This window comes from Belonocnema kinseyi, chromosome 4 (assembly GCF_010883055.1).
Source record: "Belonocnema kinseyi isolate 2016_QV_RU_SX_M_011 chromosome 4, B_treatae_v1, whole genome shotgun sequence".
Taxonomy (NCBI): domain Eukaryota; kingdom Metazoa; phylum Arthropoda; class Insecta; order Hymenoptera; family Cynipidae; genus Belonocnema; species Belonocnema kinseyi.
In genome coordinates this window covers 137,604,238-137,617,400 of record NC_046660.1, presented here as the reverse complement: position 1 = coordinate 137,617,400, position 13,163 = coordinate 137,604,238, and the positions used below count along the sequence as shown (strand labels likewise).

The 13,163-nt window shown below is 38.0% G+C and overlaps 1 protein-coding gene across 4 annotated transcripts in view; it reads right to left on the bottom strand.

Moving 5' to 3' along the window:
* Window positions 1-13,163, bottom strand: part of LOC117171963 (cyclin-dependent kinases regulatory subunit-like) — a 120,209-nt gene that overhangs the window by 27,029 nt on the left and 80,017 nt on the right. Inside the window, exons 3-4 of one of the 4 annotated variants that reach the window (XM_033359653.1) lie at window positions 11,300-11,381; window positions 9,643-9,951 (exon numbers count right to left, since the gene is read on the bottom strand). The exons of 2 other annotated variants lie outside the window; for them this stretch is intronic. In XM_033359653.1, coding sequence (XP_033215544.1) covers window positions 9,927-9,951; window positions 11,300-11,381 — 107 coding nt within the window. In that variant the 3' untranslated portion in view covers window positions 9,643-9,926. Of the gene's footprint in view, window positions 1-9,642; window positions 9,952-11,299; window positions 11,382-13,163 lie in introns of those variants that run through there. One more of the 4 variants, XM_033359654.1, reaches the window with a different exon arrangement.

Sequence of the window (13,163 nt, the reverse complement as noted above, 5' to 3'; positions counted from 1 at the left end):
TGTATATGCGAATAAGTAGCAATTACACAACATTGATAAATAATAGACTAATTTACCGAGTTTACACACCATTTCCAGACCCTGTAGAGTATGAAGTATCACAATACATAGCTCTCCCCTTTCTTAGTCAAATAATGCATTACATCTTTGACGGAATTTAGGAGAAACCCATTGCTCTATACAAGGACCGCCTCTCTTTCACTACAATCGACGTGCAACAATGCATAGGCAAAGGAGACATGAAATACTGCAAAATCACTGATCCAGTTAGAAAGATACATCTGAAAGTCACCTGCCTTGGCTGGTTGATCTCTCAGCATGGACAGACCTGCGATAAAAAATATATCTGATTGACTTCCAATTTTAGTTACAGTTTCCGCAATGGATGCCAATAGTATAAACTGCCTCTCCACAACATACAAGTCACCATCCGGTCCCGGATGGAACCCGAGGTCTCTCAAATAATCGGAGAAGCCTCAGTCCTAACTTTAGAAGATCATTTTCTAGCAGTCACTGACAACGAAGCATTCGCAGCAGCAACCCACTATTCCAAGGAATCACCCGACATACAGCATAAAATTAAGTTTAACGTTTATAAATTCCTTTTTGACACCTAGGAAAAACCATTCCTGGCGGACTTTTGGATCCACTGTACTCGAACGACTGGGATACACTATCCTAGCTCTCCTGTCATTCGCAGCCCTATGAAAATGCACGTAGGGGGTCTACAGCTACCAGAGTAGTCCAATATCAATCCACTTCAGTCCACCTATTCAGAAAAGATGTCGTGGACATCTAAAACCTTAAGGAAGGAACTGTGAAGGGATCCAAAGATGACTCACTATTGATAACAATTCTCTAGTATAAAACCCGACTGGTCTCCCGGCTCGGGAGCACGTCTCTCTTGTACTTAGTAGCGGACGCATCATCGTAATAAAACCGCCAAATATCCAAATACAGTCTCCATTACCCATTTCCTTTTCTGGAATACTTTTAGTCCTTTTTAAAAAAGCTAATAAACTACGTTTTCGTACGTTTCATGCGCATACTTTAACAACATCATAAATATTATAACTTAAAATGAAAAGTCTGATTTTAACTTATAAGCAATTACAGCCATAAATTTTAACTAAAATTTTTTTCGATAGTTTTTAAAGAAGGTTCTCAAAGCACCTACGGCTTTGACGATTACATTCTCATTGCGAAACTCGCGCTCGATAATTTGTGTCCAATTTAAAAAATCTAATATATTTTTCAAATTTGGATTGATATTTCTTAACCTTTTAAAAAAATTTTTTGTTCCTTTTTTTGAAAATTTTCATAATGTTGAAAAGCATGTCACTTTTTAATTTTTCTCGAATTTAAAAATATCACAAGGATAATTTGCAATTATTTTTGCAGTGTAGCAGAAAATTTGACAAAAAATTTTTAAAACTTAAAATTTTTTTCTTTAAATTTTGAATTAGCTCTAACTTTTTGGATTTTTGTGTGATTTTTGGCTTTCCACGCGCACGCGCTGCTTTTATCGATTTATATATCAGAGGGATGGTTCAATAAATTTAACATATACTAGATTCCCTCTGAACACTCTGGATGTCTTTATTCAATCCAATAAACTTTAGAATTATCTGAAACACTCGACACGGTATTATACGCAACACGCGGTCCGCTCTCGTCAACCATCGGAAGTAGATCGCGTAGCAGCGCTCGCCATTGCTCGCGCTAGAGGGGGGGAACAGTCCTGTCGCTCGCAGCGCTACTTCATCGTTGCGTGCGATCGACAAAGCTACTCTTACCCTCCCTCCCTTTGTCGATTGTAATTCTACTCAAACAAATTTTATATGTATATAAACTAATTTTAAAACTAAGTAACAAATAGTTTCATGTAGAAATTTACGTTACCCTCTGAATGATTTCAACTCATGACTTTCAGTGTCATATTACTGATTGTATATCTTATATAAGTAAACTCTTTCTCGGCTAAAGGCCTTGTCATAATATCGGCTAGATTCTATTTGGTGGGTATCCACAGGACTTTAACTTTTTTCTCATCAACGCACTGTTTTATAAAGTTCCCATAAGATTCTGCCATGGGTTTTCTAGTTCCCGTTTCTTCTCTGAATGTTAGTTCCCTCTGAATATTTTCTAAACTCTGGTCAAACGTTTTAAGTTTGTGACTTCCGTCCATTTCAGTGCTGTCTCTCGCAGACCTATTATCGCACAATATGGTTACAGGAAACAAGGTTCGCCCTACTATATACCTGATTCATTCGTCCAGCAATATTAACTCTTGACACGAATCGCTAATGGCCAAATACTCTGCCTGACAAGTAAACAGTGTTGTTCAGGATTGCTTGTGGCTTCTCCAGGCGATGATGTCACCTCAGTGGGTTCTGTTTTCTTGCCAGATAATTGACTGCATACGCTATATCTGGACGTGTAACATTTTCTAGGTATATCAGGCTTCCAATAGCTTCTCTATATGGTACTCTTTTGATTTCATCAATTGACTCTGACTATCCTGTATGAAGTTTGACCTTATTGTTTCTATTTTTTCCTTGTCGAGTTACCATCGGGGTACTCTTGAGGCTTGCACTCTTTCAGAATAAAATATCCCAGAATTTTCTCTGTATAAGCAGCCTGGTGTATTACAATGTTTCTTTCTATTCTGTTCCTCTGAATTGTTATTTCAAGAAAGTTTCTTGGTTTTCCTAGATCTTTCATTTGAAAGATTCTACTCAAATGGCTTTTAATTTGCTTGAGCTTCTCTGCACCATTACTAGCGATTAAAATGTCATCTACATATAGTATGACCATTGTCAGATTACCTTTTTGTCTCCAAGTAAATAAACATGGATCATGTAGATCATTCTCAAGACCCAGTATACGTGCTTCCCCTGAAAATTTCTTATTCCATTTCTTTGGACTAATTTTTAACCCATACAGAGATTTCTTTAATTTGCAAACTTTAGTTAGCCTCATACTCTCTGAATTATTCACTACATCTTGTATTTCCATAACCACTTCTTCCAATTCACCATTCAAGAATGCCTTCTTTACATCCATTTGACACATTTCTAAGTCCTCTTTATTACTTATGGAAATGGTTGCTTTTATAAGCGACAGTCTTGAGACGGGTGCAAATGTCTCTTTAAGATCATAAATATTTTTGTCTTTAAAACCTCTTGTTACTAGTCGGGCTTTATATTTAATTGTGTAATCACTCTTTACTTTCTTTTTAAATACCCACGTTGAATCAACTATATTCGGCCTTTTACCATTTAGTTGTGCCTTGGACCTGTCTACTAATTCCTATACTTCATTATCTTTCATGGACTCTAACTCTTCTTTTATAGCTTGTATCCACAGACCTTTATCCTCTGAATTGACAGCCTCTTTACACGAAATGGGATCTTCTTAAATTGATGCTACGAGTATATGTCCAAGCTCATTTTCATTAACCTCTTCAATCTCTGAAGTTTTTGTGTATCTAGAAAAACTGATGTCATTAATTTCCTTAGATTTGCTCCTTGTACTAGGAACAGTATTTTGGTCGATTATATCAGCCGATTTCTTTTGATTTAACTCTGAATCTTGTTTATGCTCATTCACACTTGTCTTCTTTGGTCTCCCTCTTTTTCTTCGTTCAATTTCTTTCAACTCTGAATTCCCTGAGACAAGTTTTTGATTGTTTTCAGTCGTATCTTTCAAGTCTTTTGTTGACTGATTCTCTAAAAATTCAATCTGAATATCGGATTTATTTTCATACTTTTGTCTCATTACCTCTGTACTTTCAGTTTGACTTTTTTTATAAGTATCTTTATACACTAGTTTCTCAAGAAACCTCACATGTCTCGACTCTAAGAACTTTCTTGAGCTAGGATGCCACAAAATATATCCAGTATCTGTATGTCCCACTAAGACTGCTTTTACAGATACAATACTGAATTTAGTTTCTGTTTTGGGTAGCTTGATGTAAGCAATGCACCCAAATCTCCTAATATGTTCTAAATGACACATTGCTTTTGGTGAGAACTTTAATATTCGAATCTCATAGTTATTTGATTTGTGAGGAGTAATATTATAATAATGAACAGCTTCCTCTGCTGCTAATTCCCACATGCTTGGCTGCTCCGTTAAGTTCTGGAGTATAAGATGGACCACAATCAGGTTCAATATTTCCCTTCTCCATAATACCGGTAAATCTACCGCCGGTGTAATCAGTACCTCTATCTGACCTAACATAGCATACTTCTTCCATTTGTATCTAAAAGGTTTCGAGCAGTTGTCAGATAATTCTCAAACGCTTGGCCTGCTTCATCTTTTGACTTTAGACAATATATTCTGGCATACCTAAAGTAATCGTCTACAAATGTCATAATGTGCTTCTTTCCCCCTGGCCATGATGTAGGTTTAATTGGACCCATTAAATCTGAATTATGATCTGTAATGACCTCTCTGCACTGCTTTTATTTTGTTTGAATGGAAAATTTTCCATTTTTGACAGTATACAAACTTCACAATCTCTTATTGCCTCATCGAATTTTACATGCTCTAAAATCTTTTCTTTCTTTTGTAGCATTTTTAAATAGTTCAAAGATGTATGACCTAGTCTGACGTGCCATAACCTTGCTTCATTTTGTTTTACGTCTGAATTAGCTATATCGAGTGGATTTTCTATGAGTATCCCTTCCAATTTCTCAATAGTACTTAAGTCATCCACTTTGATTGTTCTGTGGGATATCAAGCTAGCGTGGTGTTCTTTAGTTATTTCCTCTGAATTTACATTTTCAACATTCGATTCAATGAGTTCTTCAGACTTTTCCCTCCCAATCACGGAAATTTTTTCTTTTGATGCCTCTGTATTATACTCTGAATTTTCTCTTTCCGAGACTGACGATTGTGTTACCTTAGGATCTGTATGTGATTGCTTTAAAAACTCATTTTCTATCGCTAGACACGCTATGCAGCTGTAGTCATCAGACTCATTTATTATAGTATCATTTTTGTTCGATACCTTTTTTACTTCATACCTGACTGCCCAATTGTGTTTTTCATAAAAATCTTCAAATATGGTTTTATCATTTTCTTTATTATAAACTCGGAATATCTTATCGTCTAGATTTATACTAAACCCTGAGTCTACTAATCTTCGCAATGATAATAGATTCTCTAAAATTTCTTTTGCTGCTATTACGTTCGTTAACTTTATGGAATTCTCATTTGAAATATTGTTTTTAAGCAAAAGATTACCTCTGCCATCTATGACTATATCAGCAAAATCATTTTTATCAGCACTCTTAACTCCTTTTTCAGATATTTTAAAATAACTTAGAATAAAACTTTTATTTACAATATGTTCGGTCGCTCCCGAATCTGCTATGAATTCTATATGCGCTTTATACTCAGCTCGTTTGGCGGTTGCTCGGCCTCTGGAACCTCGATGATTGCTTCTGCCTCTGGAATGTTCTCTGCCTTGACCTCTGTTTCCTTTGAAAATGGTTCGGCCTCTGCTTGTCTGTTGACTGTTCGGTTTATTAATTTTGGCAGGAGGTCCATAGCCTTTACCATCTCTGTTGGTGTATCTTTTATTTTGTCCTTGAGACAGTTGATTAGATTTACCTGGGCAGTCATATCCTTGGTGATCAGTGTCACAATTGCATAAGTAACAGAACCAGCGATTTAAGTTTGTTAGTGGACACTCTTGTTGCCAATGACCAGCTTTGTTACACCTAAAACATTTATTTTTCTCCCCTCTGAGTTTTTGTGAGCTTGATCTAAATGCTGTTGTTTCTTTGGACTCAGGTTTTTTCGAATCAGCATTGCAATCTTCTTGAATGCGAATCATAACTTTCCTGAGAGCCTCCATATTCATTTATTTGCCAGTAGTTGAAATAACGGCAGAATCTGTGAGTCTTATTTCAGGCATAGCTCCAATGACAGCTTGATAGAATGTAGAGTGCTTCTCTTGTTCTGTTAGCTTCTGAGGATGATCGCTCAGTTCATGCTCTCTTATTATTTGATCGAATCTCTCAAAAAGGTGTGAACTCTTTCACCTTTGTTTATCCTTAGATTATACAGTTTTGTTCTTACTGAAGTTGGCGTAGAGCTAACTTCGCCTTTTCTACTCTCTCTTAACTTCTGAAGAATTGCCATGGGCTCTGTCAAACCGAAGATTTTCTTGTGATAGTCCTCATCAATATGACTGATGATTATATCTTTGACAGAGTTTTTCCCCAGAGTCGTCTCGATTTCTGAAACTTCAGTAGGTTATGGTATTTTAGGATGGATCAAATAAAGTAACAACCAGCTTGTTAACTCTGTTTTGAGACAGTCTAACCAAGCTTCAAAATTCGCTTTTGAGGTTACTTTGTAATTCCTCTGGATTTTTGGTCTCATATTGACGTTACTTGTGTTTCACCCTGCGAGCTCAGAAGACTGCTTTGCCTTTGAATTTTCAGATTCTAGTACTTTATTGTGTGCCGATGTAAGTTTGTCTAGGGCGTCTTTCACCAAGCTACGATTATCTTGATCTATAGACATATTTGATAACAACCCTTTTGCCAACTCTCGAGCTCGTGAAATTACGCTCTGTAACTCTTCTGTGTCTTTGTCGGGTCCAGAATCTTTGTTACTATCCACCTCTGAATTGTTTGTCCCAGCTGCGCTCTTAGAACCTCTTGGATTTGTGGTTGTTGCTATGATACAAAATCCTCTATTATTACCTGGATTTTAATATTGTCAGATCTGACCGCTCCCCCTTTAGCATTAAAAGTTTTTATTAAATTCCCCTCTATGAATTCAAACTTTTAAAACTCACACTCAATCACAGCACTCTGAATTCTCAGTCAACCTCAGATGACTAACACATTACAAATTTTATATGCTTACATTCGTCGATTTCATCCGTATTGGCCTCCTCCAATTCGGCCCTGAATCTCATGTACTCTGCAAACTCTTGACTCAGGTTGTCAGTCATCTGTTCCAGGACTGTGAAACATTATCAATTAGTATGAGTTTAACTCAATTTTTGTTTTATTTTCTACTCAACTTTGTGTTCACCTCTTAATTACAATTTGATTTTAAAATTTTATATTACTCGCAATTTTCTCTTTTATTAACTCCTCCTCTTAAGCCAATACCAGGTACCTCTGAATTTTACTAAAAGATTAATGTTTCATGCCTCTGAATCAACACAGCGCACTGCAACTATATTAACCCGAGGCGAGAAATCAGGTTCTCTAATCGCGCAGATCACACATGTACACCACTTGCCGGAATTTGACCCCGAGTGTTACCACGGAAGCCAGTCGGTTTTGGGTTGCGCACGCACACACATGAGTCACGACTTCAATACTACAAATCTCCTTAGTAAATCGATTTCAATCTCTGGAGTAAATGAAAACCTCCCAATAGCCAGTAGTCTAGGTCTTACCGCAAGGCAAGCCAGAGAGAGATACCAAACCCCGAGAAAAATTTCCAATTCACTTTTAGCAGCAGATATACTAAGTTTACTTAGAACATTTTTCATATGAAATATTGACCGAGTACTCCTCTCATTTCAATGGAATGAAAGCTTCTAATGTATCTCCTAAGGGCTTACATTTTTCTTACACCTTTTTCTCTTTTTTTCTCTTTCTTCTTTTTTCTCTTTTTCCTTTTTTTCTGGAAGGAGGACCTACAGTTTAAGGTGGGTTCTGAACCACCAAGAGCAACAGCCTTAAGTAATTAGAGAAAACCTTTTTCTCTTGAGGTACCGGTCCCGCGGCTCTCCGGAGATGAACAGCTCCCTTGCAGGGCTAGTGTTCACCGCATAGGCCACCGAGACTCTTCCAGAGTGCGAGGCGGGAATCGAACCCGCAAGCCGAATGAGTGGATCCAAAGCCTACGCTTTAGCCCCCACGACCATCGTCCCACTTATTCTCATTTCAATACATCTGAATTTAAATTAACTCACTCTTTAATTATCAACACTTTATTTTATTTAAAACAATTTAATATAGCATGAATATTAATTTTTCTTAAATAAACTCAAACAGCTTAAAAAAAATTGCCCAGTATATATAGTCCAATGCTTAACCTCATACGCTTGATCATCACGAAATGAGACAGATTTATCAACCACAAATAAACACATTCTTAACTCTTTTACTCTGAAATTGAATTAAATTTATTAGCACGGTAGCAAATGTGAACTCCTTTTTTTATACATCTGTGAGAGAGAACAACACAGCATGCAAGGGACCAAGGACGTTACACAAACTACGTACCGGCCCGGGAGATTTTCAGAGAAATCGTCAAAACTCCCTCCGTTTTGTGCGAATGCAAGCCATCCGCTTGTTCGCATAACAACAGTCGTTGTGCTGCGCGACGCCCGTCACGCATACGCACACACGAGAAGACACAGCCAAGCAGCGTTGCACTTATGCCAACTCTTAATTTCGCGACTTTATGCCCTCGGGGTCGACCCAACCCACGTTTCGCGAAAATTTCGTAGCTGGAAAAATCTACAGGCGAACAGACCCCGAGCCTGCCTATATATAATTTAGAAGTATTTGACTGCCAGCTCAACGTCAAAACCCGCGTGCGACGCATGCGCCGGAGAGATCTGCTCGTCCTCTGCCTGCACAATACCGCACCCGATTCTTGGAACCCTGGTCCTCTCTGGCTCGCGACAAAACAAACACGTATTTGCCTTGTGTATCGGCGTTGATGCGATTTTATGATTTTATGCACTCTTTTTCTTCCTCCGTGCGGTTTTCACTCTCTCGTATGACGTCAAAATTCAACCTCTGAATTTCCAACGGCAATCTTGAGATGAATGAACTTTCACACTTCTCAATCCTTTCGCGCACTCGTTTCTCGTTGCCTCCGAATTTGTACACCGCCGGAGGAGAATCACTCTTAAAATAAAAAATTACCTCAACTTACGTTTAAACCTCTGAAGAAAGATTTGCCGCTTCTCCGGTCGCTCTGGAGATGCAGGAAACCAAGCACGCCGCTCAGGCAAGCCCCAACACGCCGCTCACAGCCCCCTCCGGATCACATTCCTGGCCTTTGTACTCCTTGTAGTCTTTGCTTCTGAATCGAGACGATCCGGCTTCCCGTTTTCCATGGGTGAAACCATGGACCTCTGCTACCATGTAGGAGTATTGTGGCTTTCCACGTGCAAACACTGCTTTTATCGATTTATATATCAGAGGAGTGTTTCAATAAATTTAACAGACATTAAATTCACTCTGAATACTCTGGATGTCTTTATTCAATCCAATAAACTTTATAATTCTCTGAAAGACTCGACACAGTATTATACACAACACGCGGACCGCTCTCGTCAACCATCGGAAGTAGATCGCGTAGCAGCGCTTGCCGTTGCTCGCGCTAGAGGGGGAAAACAGTCCCCTCGCTCGCAGCGCCACTTCGTCGTTGCGTGCGATCGACAAAGCTGCTCTTACAGATAATTTATAAATATATTTGATAGCTAGTGAAGAATTCAAATGAAATTTCCGAAACTATCAGAAAAATATTTTTTTCTATTTTTCCGAAGCAAGTACGAGTGAGAAGGAAGCAGTAAGAAGGAGCAGGTCAGAGTGCCTTGGAGTACACCAGTGCAGGACAACTAAATTTGCTACTAATAAAAACTAATTTTTAAACAATTCATTTATTTTTTACAGGTTACTCGAAATCATGTTTGTCTTTTAACCGCTCGTAAGAAGTAAATGTAAGCATATTTATCCATCGGAGACAAATTTCCGATCACGGTCGATTTCAATATATGCAAACAATATAAATCAATTTTAACTTGATCTGGTATAGATAGATGCATGATTAATTTACATAGTCTTTTAGATTATTTGCAACATATGTTTTTATTTTCATATTGTATAGGGCCATTTCCTGTAGTTATGGGGATGTCAGTTCGGAATCTACGAAACAGCAGAACATGTGGTTCTGAAATAAAAAAAAGTTGCATTATATTACAGTTATTATGCGTAAATCGAAATTTTGAATTTGCTAAAAATATATCGTGGCTTTCATTTAATATGAGCCTATTTGTTGATCAATTTATATAAGTCTATCTCCATTTTAGGACCTTTTCAGGGAGCCATTTTAAGTTTGAAATGTTTTGCAGGGACTTATTTGCCATGATGCTAATAATTTTGAGAATAATTGAAGCAGGGAAATCTTAACGATACTACGTTCAATAAAATAAATATTACAGGAGAAAAAACCTTTCTAGATGAAAAATGCACAAGCATTTTTTGTGTAGGTGGATGGATCAATTTAACAACCATTATGTGAAAAAATACACTATTGCGCTACATAAGTATGTAACAATCTAATGTACATGGCGATGGAGTCACCTTCGTTTAGCTTTCCCTTATATTATCAATAAAAAAAGTACCTAAATTCTTAAGAAAGGCGTTTGATATATAAACTTTTATTTACCTTATAAACAAATAACACACTTAGCTTCGTGTATAGCACCCGTGCACAGTGGGATAAATTGCAATTTTTTATTTCGAAATTCAAGGGAATTAAAGGGACTCGCTGGATTTCCAATAAAAAGTCCCTAATCAAAATGAGATTTCGTATCAACTATTTGAAGGCACTTGGTTAAGATTGTTTTTTTTTTTGCTAGTTTTCTAATTTAATTTAATTGAAGTTATTATCGATTAATTATTAATTTTTAGCATTACTTAGCTTAGCCGCTTGGATCTAACATGCGGAGAACTCCGGTTAGACTATCTTTTATTCTTGATCATTTCTAGTTGAACGTGTTTCAAATTAAACATTTCGAATGGAATTAAAAGAAACTGAACTGTATCATTTCTGAATAAAAGAGTTTAAATTCGGATAATTTTATATAGAGAACATTGAAAACAGAAGCTTTCGAAATTCAAAACCTTCGAACTAAAACGTTTAAATTTAATCAATTTCCGTAGGAAGAAGTTGAAATTAAAAACTAAATTGAATATTTTAAAGTAAAAACTTTGGAAATTATTAGACAAACTTTTCTAAAATCAAAAAATAAATTTACCTTTATTTTTACCGTTGAAACTTCCGAATGGAAACATTTTAAATTTTAAACCTTTAAGGGAATTTATTAGTATCGGAAAACGGGATTCAATTTTCGGCCGTAATTTAAACATTTTTTTCTTTTTTTGTTTGCATAGGGCATTTAAATATTTTGTTCAATAGTCAAATATAAAGAACAATAGAGAAAAATTGCAGTAACGCTCAGTTTTAGCTGTGTATGGATTCTCGCAGCACTCTCATAGACCCTCGTTAAACTTACAAGGTAGATCCCCCGGTGCACATCGAATTGCTCGTAGCGAATGACCCTTTCCTTGCTATGAGATGCAGTGAAGTTACAAAAACTGCAAGTATGAATGCATGGATTTATTTCATTTTAATTAGCAGAATTAGTTTATTCATATAATTTGAAGAAAGTGAAGAAACGATTCCTGAAAACTGGTTAATATTTGCAGTAATCATAGAAATATTAAAGTGCATACGAAAGAATTGCCAGATACACCGTAGCGCAGGAGAAAACGCATTTCTTTTTGCTCACCAAAGATAAAGCCTTCAATTTGGCTCCAATTTGCACTTTTTTTAAAATTGAAGTGCGGTAGATTTCAAAGCACACCTACCCAAGAAAAAAGAACCGACATAAAGCGAGTCAGTTTGAATGGCGTATCTGACATTTGCAGATTAAAAGAATGAAAATGTAATTGGTTGGCCACGTTTTTAATCGGCCACCTGAAATAATTCAAGTTGAGATTCAATATGAAATGGAGTTTTTAAAAGATCACACCCAATGGTAGAAATACGATGGGCACATAGCAATTTTCAATAAGCGTGAATCTGCCAATTGTTGGTTACCTCAGGTTGAGTGTAACTGAGTGGAATATGCAGATTAATATTTTAAAGAATTAATTTGATACGTTCCACAATGTTGTAGGACAAAAAGTATCCCCACGTCTGTTTGTTGGTTCCGAGAGGGGCCGTTGATTTAATCGAAGAGCTCCGGCAGCTTTCTGCACTTATATTCCGGATTGTTCTCCGAACTCTCGTTCCGTGTCTTGCGTTTTTCAACCACGTGCTTCTCTATACTCTCGAAGTATTTCAGGAGAATCAACTATGCCTCCGGATGCTGATGAAATTCGGCCCGACCTTATAGATGGGCCGGATAAGCTACAGATCTCCTCGCCGTCGGCTTCTTTCGTACGATCACTATGCCCGATAACGGCTTTCGTGTAGCCGGATTGTGCCCATCCGGAATTTGTTCGGCCGGGTAAAATAGAATGCTCTCCTTGATGTACCGAGCGATTACCAGCACCCGATCCTAGTTCGGGTTAACTGGTATTAAGGATTTTCGAGCAGCTGAGACTTGGGCCCGGACACTCTGTCGTACACCACGAGCCTTTCTTGGTGTGATCGAACCTGCTGGTAGTGGAGCTACTCGACCGAGTGGAGTTTTGAGGGACTCCTCTAGGCAGGGCACCTCCTGGTGGCCTTCGGCGATGGGATGGGGCACCTCTTGGTGGCCATCGGCGATGGGATAGGGCTCCTCCTGGTGGTCGTCTGCGATGGCACAGAGCACTCCTTGGCGACCGTCAGCGATGGCCCGATATTTCTGGTGTGCCTCCCTCTGCCTCTTGTCGCGTCCGATTCACCCGTCGATTATTCTGTTTCCTCCCGTTTCCTTCACACAATCCTGTCCAGCAGGTGCCACTTAAGGACTTCCCATTACGGCGCTTAGGGTTTTAGCGACTGGATGTGTTTGGGTGTTTGAGGAGATAAGGTCTGGCAGATATCGACTCGAGAAAGTATCGTATCAAATACGTTACTACGTTCAATTTGCTCCTAAAAGAGTAGGTTGTTATTATAAGGTGAAGATAATGGAGGCTCGTTGTAGCTGATGACGTTCGTTTACTATAATCTCCCTAGGCAGAGAGCGGAGAGTTTGCAGAGAGCGAATTATACTCAGTAGTGGCGGGATGCCGAATGACCAATGTCGCTGGAACGCGCGCCAATGGTGTCATTGCACGCGCGTACTTCGTATCTGACGCGTGTTATGTCTTTTCTCCGTCTCTTCTGCGTTACAACTTTTCCTAAATATTAAATACGTTAAGCAAAATTGTTTTTTATCGATTATT